This window comes from Ictalurus furcatus, chromosome 8 (genome assembly GCF_023375685.1).
Source record: "Ictalurus furcatus strain D&B chromosome 8, Billie_1.0, whole genome shotgun sequence".
Classification (NCBI taxonomy): Eukaryota; Metazoa; Chordata; class Actinopteri; order Siluriformes; family Ictaluridae; genus Ictalurus; species Ictalurus furcatus.
Window position 1 is genome coordinate 30848911 of NC_071262.1, and position 12173 is coordinate 30861083.

The 12173-nt window shown below is 41.0% G+C and overlaps 1 protein-coding gene across 2 annotated transcripts; it reads right to left on the minus strand.

The window, feature by feature from the left end:
* Positions 1–748: 748 nt before the first annotated feature.
* On the minus strand, positions 749–11937 carry LOC128612088 (alcohol dehydrogenase class-3). Of its 2 annotated transcripts, none has more exons than XM_053632010.1 (10): positions 11595–11937; positions 11357–11406; positions 6918–7019; positions 6588–6762; positions 5756–5843; positions 5219–5438; positions 2154–2414; positions 1768–1900; positions 1432–1570; positions 749–1161 (listed from the first exon to the last, which is right to left on the minus strand). In XM_053632010.1, exons 2-10 carry the CDS (start codon positions 11372–11374, stop codon positions 1137–1139), a joined length of 1161 nt encoding a protein of 386 aa, XP_053487985.1. In that variant the 5' UTR covers positions 11375–11406; positions 11595–11937; the 3' UTR covers positions 749–1136. The 2 variants fall into 2 exon arrangements, with proteins under 2 accessions (XP_053487985.1, XP_053487986.1); XM_053632011.1 differs by having other exon boundaries at positions 6612–6762; positions 11595–11934.
* Between the last annotated feature and the right edge of the window lie 236 nt (positions 11938–12173).

The window sequence follows — 12173 nt, forward strand, 5'->3', positions numbered from 1 at the left end:
GCAGCCATGTTTGTAGGCCATGAAGCAGTCTGGTAACAGGAGTTATACGCTGAGTCCAGCATTGACAGGACAAGAGTAAAAGATTTGAGTCATTTTGTAATAATGTCATAGTGAGAAGAATTAGATGAATTCACGTATACTCTGTTTATTCAACTAAAAATTCATTCTGAAGGTATTTGTTTGCGTTAGCATGTTCATTTCACGCCTCCAGGGTCGGGGGTTCGATTCCCTTCATGGCCCCCGTGCTGTGGGGGTTTCCTCCGGGTTCTCCGGTTCTCCCGTCCAAAGACATGCATGGTAGACTGATTGGCGTGTCCAAAGTGTCCGTAGTGTATGAATGGGTGTGTGTGTGTGTGTGTGTGTGTGTGCCCTGAGATGGACTGGCACCCTGTCCAGGGTGTACCCCGCCTTGTGCCCCATGCTCCCTGGGATAGACTCCAGGTTCCCCGTGACCCTGAAGGATAAGCGGTATAGAAGATGGATGGATGGATGGATAAATGGATGTTATTTGTTTGCCAAAAGTTTTAGCAAGCTATTAAAGGGTTAAAATTTAAACATTGCAACCACACAAAAGGAGTTAATCAGACTTTATGATTCTTTTCACTTTTCTAAGCTATTTTTTGTTAATTTTCCCTTTGAACTTGTGAAAAATAATAAAAGAAATAATAAAATATTAAAATGTTGAAAAGCATTTAAGAAATATTAAAACACAGTTTTAAAAAATTGTAAAGAGAAAAAAAACTGAATGTAATTTTGTATTTTTATTTCAGAGCTCAGATCGACAGTAACTAAAAGCTGACACCTGACAGGCTCAGGGGCAAAATGTTAAAAATGCCTGCAATTAAATGTCATATTAAACACTCAGGCCTCTGAGATTAAGATCTACATTTGTAAAATAACAACAGAGTAAAATATTATAAACGCGATGATATTTATTCTAAATTCAGACTGCAGTTTAATTTGTTATGAAATTTTTTTGAATCGCTGTGTTTTCCTTTAAACTTTACAGAAGTACCAGCAGCTCTGAGGCCCACTGGAGAGTGAGTCTGTCGTCATGGTGATGAATGATTGATGTAGTCGTCATGGTGACTGATGATGTCGTCATGGTTAATGAACTGAGATTGGACGCTCACAGCTCACATTTTTATCACTGATCGGATACTGAGAAAGAGAGAAGACACAAGCAGGAAATTATATCATCATTTTTTCCTCATTTTTAATTACAACATGTGTTTAATCAGATTTAATCAGCTAACGACTTTCAAAAAAATGACTAGAAGGTGACTAAAAAAGGGAGAAAGATAGAGAGAAGAAACAGGAGATAATCAGAGGTAATCTGATGTGTTGTTTGTTGTGCAGGAAATATATATAATCTCATTGAATAAATAACACGGTTCTATTGGTCGTATGATGGTCATGTGACTCACAGACCTTTTCCCACTGATCATCAGTTCGAAGGCGTGGTTAATCTCCTCCAGAGAGAGTGTGTGTGTCACAAACTCATCCAGCAAAATTCTGCCATTCATGTAGTCTTCCACCAGTTTGGGTAAACTACACACACTCTTCCATCCTGTTCAGTATACACACACACACACACACACACACACAGAAAGAAGTAAATATGGATACATATTTTTGTTCTAAAACATTTTCAGCCTCTTCTTTTTTTTGTTGTGGAGTTTACCTTCAGATCTTTTATGCAGAAATAAATTTTAATAGACAGTGTGTAGCTACGACTAGCGACGTGATAAATTGCTCGTCTCTTACCACCCAAGAAGGATCCTTTAAGCTGTCGTCCCAGCACAAGATCCTTAGGTGACACAGAGAGTAGGTTTTTTTCAGTCCATCCCACAATCACACAGGTTCCCCAGGCGCCATTGCAGCTTTCGAACGCTGCCCTCTAGTGGAGACAAAACACATGTATTCATCTGAGTCTGAATCAGAACTCTCTCGTTTTTCTCAGTGACACCGTTTGCACACAAATCCATATAAGAACATCAGTCAAATCAAATGTGAATTTTATTATCATCTGAATCACATGTAATGTTCGATCTCTGCTTTCAGAAGATGAACAAGGAGAAGAAGCAGAAGAAGATGTTAGTGCAGATCAGTCACACTAAAGCTGATATTTCACGAATCAAGCTCAAACCCACCATAAGCGTGACGTTCCCCACACACTCGAAGCTGTAGTCCACTCCTCCACTCGTCATCTCCACCAGCACCTCCTGAATGGGTTTGCTGTGATCGTTAGGGTTCACAAACTCAGAGACACCGAACTTCTTGGCGATTTCGCGTTTCTCTGTGTTGATGTCGACGCCGATGATCCTGGAGGCTCCGGCAGCTTTACAGCCCATCACAGCGGCGAGGCCGACGGCTCCCAAACCGAACACAGCACAGACAGAACCACGCTCCACCTGCAGAGACGAGGAGGAACAACCACTGGGTTCAGAAATTAAAATAAAATAAATTCATCCACAGAAACATGTGAGAAGTTCAAGTAAAGTATTAATGTACTGCATTCATGCTACATGTATACACTCTCTTTCTAATTCATGAGGATGTACTTGTTTAGAGACAAGGAAGTGACATAATTTAGGCCACACCCACTCTTATGTTTATCTTTAAATGTGACTTATTCTAACTAAGGACAAGAACAAGAAGAGGGGAAAAGAACAAGAAGAAGAAGATGAAAGAAGAAGAAAAAGGAGGAGATGGTGAGGAAGGCAAACAGGAATGAAAACGAAAAGAAGAGGAAGAAGAAGCAGGAGGAAATTAAGAAAAGTAAACGTTAAGAAGAAAATGGGTTAGGTTCGTATCAGTTAGGGATAGATACTGACTTTCAGGTTGGATCCACATGTGGGCGCTCACTACCTCACTGCTTCCAGCTGGAAGTAAAGGCTAACTAACGGCATGAGAAAGGCTGGAGTTTTAGAGCTGTCCAACCACATGCCCATGTATAGAACTGTCCGACCACAAGCACATGGATACAGCTGTCTGACCATGGGCCCATGGATAGAGCTGTCTGGCCACAGACTCTTGGATAGAGCTGTCCAACCACAAGCTCAGGGATAGAGCTGTCCGACCACAGGCTCATGGCTAGAGCTGGTTGACCCCATGCTTGTGGATACAGCTGTCTGACCATGGGTACATAGATAGAGCTGTTCTACCACAGGGTCATGGATGAACTAGCTGACCACAAACTCAGGGATAGAGCTGTCCAGCCACAGGCTCATGGATAGAGCTGGCTGAGCACGGGCTTGTGGATAAAGCTGTCCGATCACGGCCTTGTGGATAGAGCTGTCTGACCACGGGTTCGTGGATAGAGCTGTTCGACCACGGGGTTGTGGATAGAGCTAGCTGACCACAACACTGGGATAGAGCTGTTCAACCATGGGCTTATGGATAGTGCTGTCTGGCTGTTTGACCAATGGCTCGTGAAGCTTTCTGACCACAAGTTCATGAATAGAGCTGGCTGACCACAAGGTCATCGATAGAGCTGGCCAACACTGGGCTTGTCAATAGAGGTGTCTGACAACAAGCTCGTCAGTGGAGCTGGCCGACCACAGGCTCATGGATAGAGCTGGACAACCACAGGCTCATGGCTAGAGCTTGCTGACCACAGGCTTGTTCACAGAGCTGTCCATCCACAGGGTCATGGATAGAGCTGTCCAACCACAAGCAAATGGAAAGCTGTCCAACCACGAGTGCAGGGATAGAGCTCTCTCACCACGGGCCTGTGGATAGAGCTGTCTGACCACGAGCTCATCGACAAAGCTATCTCTCCATGTGCTCGTGGATAGAGATGTCCGTCCATGTGCTTGTGGATAGAGCTGTCCGACCACAAGCTCAGGGACAGATCTGTCTAACCATAGGCTCGTGGATAGAACTGTCTGACCACAGGCTCATGGATAGAGCTTTCTGAACACGAGCTAATGTATGGAGCTGGCCAACCATGAGCTCATGGATAGAGATGGCTGACTCTGAGCTCATTGATAGAGCTGTCTGACCATGAGGTCATGGATCAAGCTGGCCTACCACAAGCTCAGGGATAGAGCTGGCTGACCACAAGCTCATCGATCAAATTGTCTCATGGATAGAGCTGGCCGACTATAAGCTCATCAATAGAGCTGTCCGACCATAAGCTCATCGATAGCGCTGTCTGGCTGTTTGACCATGGGTTCATGGATAGAGCTTTCTGACCACAAGTTCATGAATAGAGCTGGCCGACCACAAGCTCATCGATAGAGCTGGCCAACCCTGGGCTCATCAATAGAGCTGTCTGACAATAAGCTCGTCGATAGAGCTGGCTGACCACAAGCAAATGGCAAGAGCTGTCTGACCACAAGCTCAGGGATAGAGCTCTCTAACCACAGGCCTGTGGATAGAGCTGGCTGACTACGAGCTCATCGACAAAGCTATCCATCCATGCGCTTGTGGATAGAGCTGTCCGACCACAAGCTCAAGGACAGATCTGTCTGACCACAGGCTCATGGATAGAGCTTTCTGAACACGAGCTAATGTATGGAGCTGGCCAACCATGAGCTCATGGATAGAGCTGTCTGACCATGAGGTAATGGATCGAGCTGGCCTACCACAATCTCACTGATCGAGTTGTCTGACCTCAAGCTCATGAATTTAGCTGGCCAACCATGAGGTAATCGATACAGCTGTCTGAATATAAGCTCATGGATAGAGCTGGCTGACCACAAGCTCATCAATCAAATTGTCTCATGGATAGAGCTGGCCGACTATAAGCTAGTCAATAGAGCTGTCCGACCACAAGCTCCTCGATAGAGCTGTCTGACCACAAGCTTGTCAATCAAATTGTCTCATGGATAGAGTTGTTCGACCATGAGCTCATCAATAGAGCTGGCCCACTTATAAATTGACACCATATACATAATAAATAAAACACAGCCTTTCACTGATCTCTGAGGGATACCTTTTTTTACGGAGCACTGGGGGATTCAAATTCTGAAACTCTATGTCATGGGGTTTATTTTTAAAAAAGTACAGCAGTGTGTGTAAGTACAGAACTGAGAGTTCATAAACATTTAAAGTGTCTGGCCATTACTCAGGAGTTTAAAGTCCTCCATGAGACGGGTTAATCAGTAATATAATATCCTACTGTAAGATAAACCATTTAATTGGATGTACAGGTTACTCTTTAAAAGATGGTGGAATGAACACACACACACACACACACACACACACACACTTTGCCCGTGTTTAGTGCCGCTCCGTATCCTGTAGCCACTCCACAGCCGAGGAGACAGACTCTATCCAGCGGTGCGTCTTGGTGAATCTTAGTGACGTTGTATTCAGGAACGACCGTGTATTCAGAGAAAGTGCTCACACCAATAAACTGATACACCTGCTGCCCCCTACAGGTGATCCGACTCGTACCGTCAGCTAACACACGCTGCTGAAGCGTCTCCCTGAGAGAGACCAACAGAGAAACACATTAAAAGTCAGTATAATCAGCTGAGTAATCTTACTGTCAGGGTCAAAACGAACCTCATCACTATGGAGCAGTGAGGAGAAATATAACACACTACTCATTCCTGGTATTACAGACATTATCACAGCACAGCTTTACAAAAATCCAGACCTAAAATTTGTAGGAAGAAACTTTTGAGGAACCTGATTCAAAATATGTAAGTATTATACAATAATGTTCTAAAAATCATTATGTTACAGTAGTAAAGACACAGTTTTAATTGGATCAAAATAACATCAACAACAACGTCCTCACCAGTTCTTTGTGCAGATGTTTGTCTTTGAGCTCAGACAGAACTCACACTCCCCACACTGCGGCAGGATGACAGGGATCACCTTATCACCTGGAGGGAAGAAGAGGAATAAGAAGTAGCAGAAGAAATAGAGGTAAACACCACACTTCCATCAACTTTCTGTGCAAAAAAATGGTATTATAAAATAAAAGGGTGTGAAAAAATATTTGCTCCCCATGGCCTGTTTCCATCAAACTTATTTTTACTGTAAGTAAGAATGTTTTACATGATTCTGTCATTTCCTGAATAAAAACTGTTGTTGTATAGGTTTTGGTTTATCAACAAAAAATAAAATAAGAGAGAGACGTGTTTTCATCTCTAATTCAGACAGCTGCTAATTACTGGCCAGTCCACAATAAGTCATATGTGTCAGCTATTTAACCCAAAGACTTCACTACCGGATCTTTCAGAACAAGAATCTCCACCTGCACACCAAGGATGCTGTTTACTACGCTGTCTGTATATCAGACCTCCTTTACAGCTGGGTTTCTGGAAGCCTGGGTCACACCCTGAAGGGAAATGAGTGCTTCCACGTATTGTAGGATCCTGGGGCTCACCTGCTGTGATCATGTGCCTCATACTGACATACTGCACTTACCAGACCAACAGCAGAAGTATTGAGGCCATGGTCACACAAAAACAACGACACTGGGTAGGTCACATTATCAGAACCCCCAGCTCCAACTGCCCCACAGAGTACTTTACAGTCAGGTACATTGTGCCCAAGGCTCAGCAGGTATGCAGAAGAACAGGTATAGAGACCAGGTCAAGCTTTTCATCTGCTGACTGTAACACCTGGCAGCAGTGTGTTTAGTGTACCAGGCTGCACAGCGGTCACCCCCGGCCCGACGCTCTCCACCACACCAGCAGCCTCGTGACCCAGAATGAGGGGAAACAGCAGAGTCTTCACTCCTTTCTCACAATCATACAGATACATCCAGTCTGTGTGACACACACCAGTCGCTGCTATCTGCAACACTCACACACACACACACACACACACACACACACACACACACACAGAGCTTTAATCAGGGAGTGTGTCCAAAAGTCAAGGCTGCAACCAAGATTTTCTAGAAGAACAGAAGGAACAAACTCCTGTTAGAGCTGAGGAGAAATACAGACCTTAATTCTCACTTCATGCTCTTTAGGTGGAGCAACTTCCACTTCTTCAACAGAAAGAGGCTTCCCAGGTTCCCACGCCACAGCCGCTTTACACCTGATCACCTAAAATAACACACACACAGAGTAGCACTGTTGAGTATCATCAAGTTTACATGTAAACCTCTCGGACATCAGTGAGACAGCAAGTTTCTGTAGAACTCGCTCTATCAAGGAGAGTAAAATCCTGCAACCATGCAGAGGAACCTTCACACTGTAGGTGTTTCAAAAGATTTGTAGTGTTACTATATTTTTTGATGACTTGCCTGTTACAGGTTTTGCATGTCACTTGAGTGCTTGAAGAATTTCATCAAGATTGAATGCAAAAACTACTACCTCTACGTCTGTAAAAGCCACACTCTTAAATTAACATGCAACAGATCAATCATGGTTTGGTGAAGACCACGGTCAATTACAGTCATGATCTTTGGGTTTATAACACATGTTTGAAAACACATTTCTTCATTCAGCAGGTGATGGCGGCACCTTGTGGCATTCAGTTACTTCAGATAGAACAAAGAGACAATAATTAAACTAAACTAAATTGATATTGATAAATCATACAAAGCTGAGACAAAAAAAAACAAAAAAAACCAAAATGCCACTGATGAAAAACAGCAACGCAGTTGAGGAAGAGTTAGAGATTAGAAAATCTTTAAAGTTCATGTCAGATGAGTTGAGCAAAGTCGCTAAACAACAAGCTATGCTACTTGATCTGAGGGATAAAGTTAAACAACTGAAGAACCTTGTGAAAGAGAAGGATAAGAAAATTGAAGGATTAGAGAGAAGGATTGATGATTTGGAACAATATACAAGAATGGAGGACTTAATTATAAGTAGATTGGAAACAACACACCGAACGTATGCCAGTATTGTGGCCAGAAACAAATTGGACATGGACACTTTTTTGTTTATGAAAAACGATGACTGTGGATTGTGGTGACCAGTAAGGACTGCATGGAGGAATATGAACTCATATGGATCTCCATAAAAATAAATGACAGACCTTGATAAGGATTTTTTGTTCCCGTTCAGAGACACTGATGATGGGGAGTTTGTAAATACAGTGGGGGAAATAACTATTGGATGCGAAAACATTTTTTTCAGTAAATATATTTCCAGTGAGGTTATTCACATGAAATTTTCACCAGACTTCAGTATTAACCCTAGAAATCCGGAAATATAAAGACTTCACAACATTAAAGTCCATAAATAAAGATATGTGTACTAAAGTGGAATGACACGGGACAAAAGTATTGAACACACTAACTGAAATATATTTAATACTAATGTGAGCAGTGGAGTGCATTGCCTATTGTTTTCTCTGTGACGATGGCACCTGCTGCCTCCAAGTGTTTCTGGAGCTCTTTCCGAGTGGTCCTTGGCTCTTGGGCTACTCTTCTAACTCTCTGGTCAGAAATCTTGTGAGCAGCTCCTGTGCGTGGCCGGTTGATGACGGAGTGATGTTGCTTCCACTTGTGGATAACGGCCCCAGTGGTGCTTACTGGAGGATTCAGAAGTTTTGAAATACGTCTGTATCCGATTCCATCAATATGTTTCTCAACAATAAGGTTGTGAAGGTCTTGGGAGAGATCTTCACAATGAAAAATTGTCTGTGAGGACCGAAATAAATTTTGGGGAAAATAAGTAAATAAATTAAAAAAGTTATATTAACAAGCATTTTAATCGGAAATGCAAAACTAACAAGAAAATAAATAAATGCCTTAGATGGCAAACTTGCACAATTATTAATATAATATAATCGGAGTAAACATCACTGGACATCGTGGCTATGTAAGATAGTGTTGGAAAGATTAAATCATTATATCACACCAGTCTAATGGGAACATTTGATTCCTCAAACATTGCGTAAATCACCATTTCTCCAGTCCTTCCAAAGAATATAGTCACTGGTGTTGCTGTCGCTGTCTGTGATGCATCACATAGAGTAATGAAGGTTACAGCAGGGGGAAGAGCTTTCTCTTATAGAGCCCCACTGTTATGGAACAGTCTTCCAATTAGTGTTCGGGACTCAGACACAGTCTCAGTGTTTAAGTCCAGGCTGAAAACATATTTGTTTACTCAAGCTTTTTGTGAATATTTTTTTTCTTAGGTAAAGGGGCAGATCTAGCGACAGGTATAGAGTGTTGTGGTGAACTGGGATGTTTGGATACTTAATAATCTCTCTCTCTCTCTCTCTCTCTCTCTCTCTCTCTCTCTGTCAAGCTACACATGATACTCCTGAGATGCCAGTGATCCTGACCCCTTCTGCCCTCTGGACCTGCCTGATCCATCCTGATGTCCTGCTTCTGGTTGGAGTTCTCATCAGTTGGAAGTCACATGCTGCTGCTGAGGATGTCCCACATGGTGCAGCCTAAAGATCATTGAGATTTCTGAGGATGGTTCCACTTAAACACCATAAAGATGCTTTGGAACTCAATTCATATGAACAGTTATGCTGTGACAGCTTTAGCACTACAATTACCACAAACAGTTCTGCACTCGAGTCTCCATCAGTGAACAGTGGAGAAGTTCAACACAACAGACTTCCTGTAGAAACTGTAATGAATTTCCTGCTTACACAACTGCACTATTTGATCATGTAGTATTAGCACATTTATAGAAGGGGTGTATTTATTTATAATCGCACTATCCGGTGTCACCCAGATGAGGACGGTTTCCTTTTGAGTCCGGTTCCTCTCGAGGTTTTTTCCTCATATCATCTCAGAGAGTTTTTCCTCACCACTGTCACCTCTGGCTGCTCATTAGAGATAAATTCATACATTTAACATCTATATCCTGAATTTATATATTTCTGTACCGCTGCTCTGGGACAATGTCCACTGTTAAACACTCTACACAAATAACACTGAACTGAATTGAATCACAATAATTTAATTCTGTATTAATGTGCCAGATTTAAAACCAATAAAACGTTTACTATAGGATTAAGCTGTTGCTCTGTCCATGAAGCATCCTAATCTTTAACAGTTATTTTGCTTAGCAAAGCTTACTGTTAACACACTACATTTTGTGGCAGGAGTATTATTTACTGTAAATATGATTAATTGTAATTTAAGTTATTTATTAAACAGTGGATTTGATTATGTTTTTGTTGCTGTTTTATAAAAGCAGTAAGCCACTCAAGGGTGTGTGTTACAGTAATTTAATCACAGGTATGGGGATTTTAATCAGTGGCCAGCTCTGAGTGTTCTGATTGGCCAGTCAGTGTGGGACTCAGTCCACCTCAAGTGGCCCAAAAATTGCAAAGCTGGTTGCTTGACCATTCTGATTACCTCCATGTATCGGCAAAAACAAAAACTGATCTCTAGAGCACATTATATTACAGTGATGCTTGAAAGTTTGTGAACCCTTTAGAATTTCCTATATTTCTGTAATTTATTATAAATATGACCTAAAACATCATCATAGTTTCTAGAAATCCTAATGGTAGACAAAGAGAACCCAATTAAGCAAATGAGACAAAAATATTATACTTGGTCATTTATTTACAGATATGTAATATTGGATCTTTTTCCTCAAGAAATAAAAGACCAAGTATAATATTTTTGTCTCCTTTGTTTAATTGGGTTCTCTTTATCTACTTTTAGGACTTGTGTGTAAATCTGATGATGTTTTAGGTCACATTTATGCAGAAATATAGAAAATTGAAACTTTAGAAAACAAACTTTCAAGCACTGTTTATAAACATTTTGCACATTCATGTTCCTTACACTTAGAACTTAAGTCCAATTGTAATGCTCAAGATTGCTCACAGTTTAACGTTTAGGGTCAATTTATAATGGGGAGGGTTCACGTTGCAGTCTTAATTTTTTAGGGGTACCTGGGTAAGTATAGTGTGCATGCAGAACATTTCAAGTTTGAGACTTTTCTCTTTTTTTATGTGGGCAAGAAAGTGCAATTTTAAAAAATTCCCCATAGTGTGGGTTGAATATCTCGGGTGGGGGACCAGATACAAACCTGAAATTTTCACAGAAATAAGTCCTCTATAGCAGCATTCTGCTGTAATAAATGTGAGTTTGAGACTCCACTGGTTACACAGCTAGGGCTAGCAGAAATCTGGGGAAAAGCCTACTTTATTCATGCATTTTGAGAAATGTATAGATGTAATATAACATAACAAATATTAAAAAATGAACAGTATTTTACAGTAATTATGTTTATGATTGACATACAAAAGCTTATGCTTGAGATGGAATACCCCATGGAATAAAATCAGTGTAATACATGTCATCGAGAGGCGTATTGCTTTAATATACAACTACAGTGTTTATTTTAGATGATAAGAGTGTATTTTATATTAAGATAAGATAAAATTTTATATTATAAGGTGCATTAAGCAGCCAGCAAAGAAACAACTCCAGTAATAAATCAGTTCCTACCTTATTCTCAGTTGCCATTTTGAAAATAATCAGATCTTCAGTTACACGTCCTTAAAAAGCAACACACACACACACACACACACACACACACACAAACACACACACAGACACACACACTCCTTATTACAAATTCAGTGTAGTCTAAAAGTTTACAGTAGTTAGTGTGCAATTTGTTCATTTTTATCCCTTAATTTTAGCGCAGCATTTGGAGTTACAGAGGTGTCCTACATGACATTACCTGTGCTGAAGAGTGTTTATGCTGAAGCGTGTGCTAACATGAGTGTTCCTTTGTTACATATTTCTAATACTGGAACTGGATTTAGAACAGGAATTCTTACAGAATGTGCTTTCTATTTTTTGATGTTTGTCTCAGAGTCGTAAACCCAATACTGCCACCTGCTGCACACTCCTGATATCCACGATTACACACTGAATCTCTGAGAGAATACAAGAACCCGCTGTAGAACAGTTCTTCATCAATAAACTACAGAACTCTCTATAAGTATAATGGGTTAAATACATAATCTAGAAGGGTAAAAGGTTCAAACATGTAGGTAGCTATGGGGTTTAATATATTAGTTCCCTGCTGAAAAAAACAATAGAAACCCTCATAGAATTTGGAATGGTTTTAATGGTTATAATGGGAATTGTATTGGTTTTAATGGAAACTATAATGGTTCCTGTGGGTCTCTACTGGTAATTTGTTGCCTTCTACTGGTGGCATGTTTTGTCTAGTGGATACCATTAAGGATCAATAATGGTAATGGTAATGGTTTTAATGGTTAGCTGATGGTTTGTAATGGTATTTATAGTGGAA

Excerpts from the sequence above, each read along its gene's own strand:
- LOC128612088 (XM_053632010.1), bottom strand. Across the intron at positions 6,763-6,917 it reads AGCATGAAGTGAGAATTAAG|ATAGCAGCGACTGGTGTGTG; the intron begins GTCTGTATTTCT and ends TGAGTGTTGCAG. Across the intron at positions 1,162-1,431 it reads CTGATGATCAGTGGGAAAAG|TATCCGATCAGTGATAAAAA; the intron begins GTCTGTGAGTCA and ends TCTCTTTCTCAG.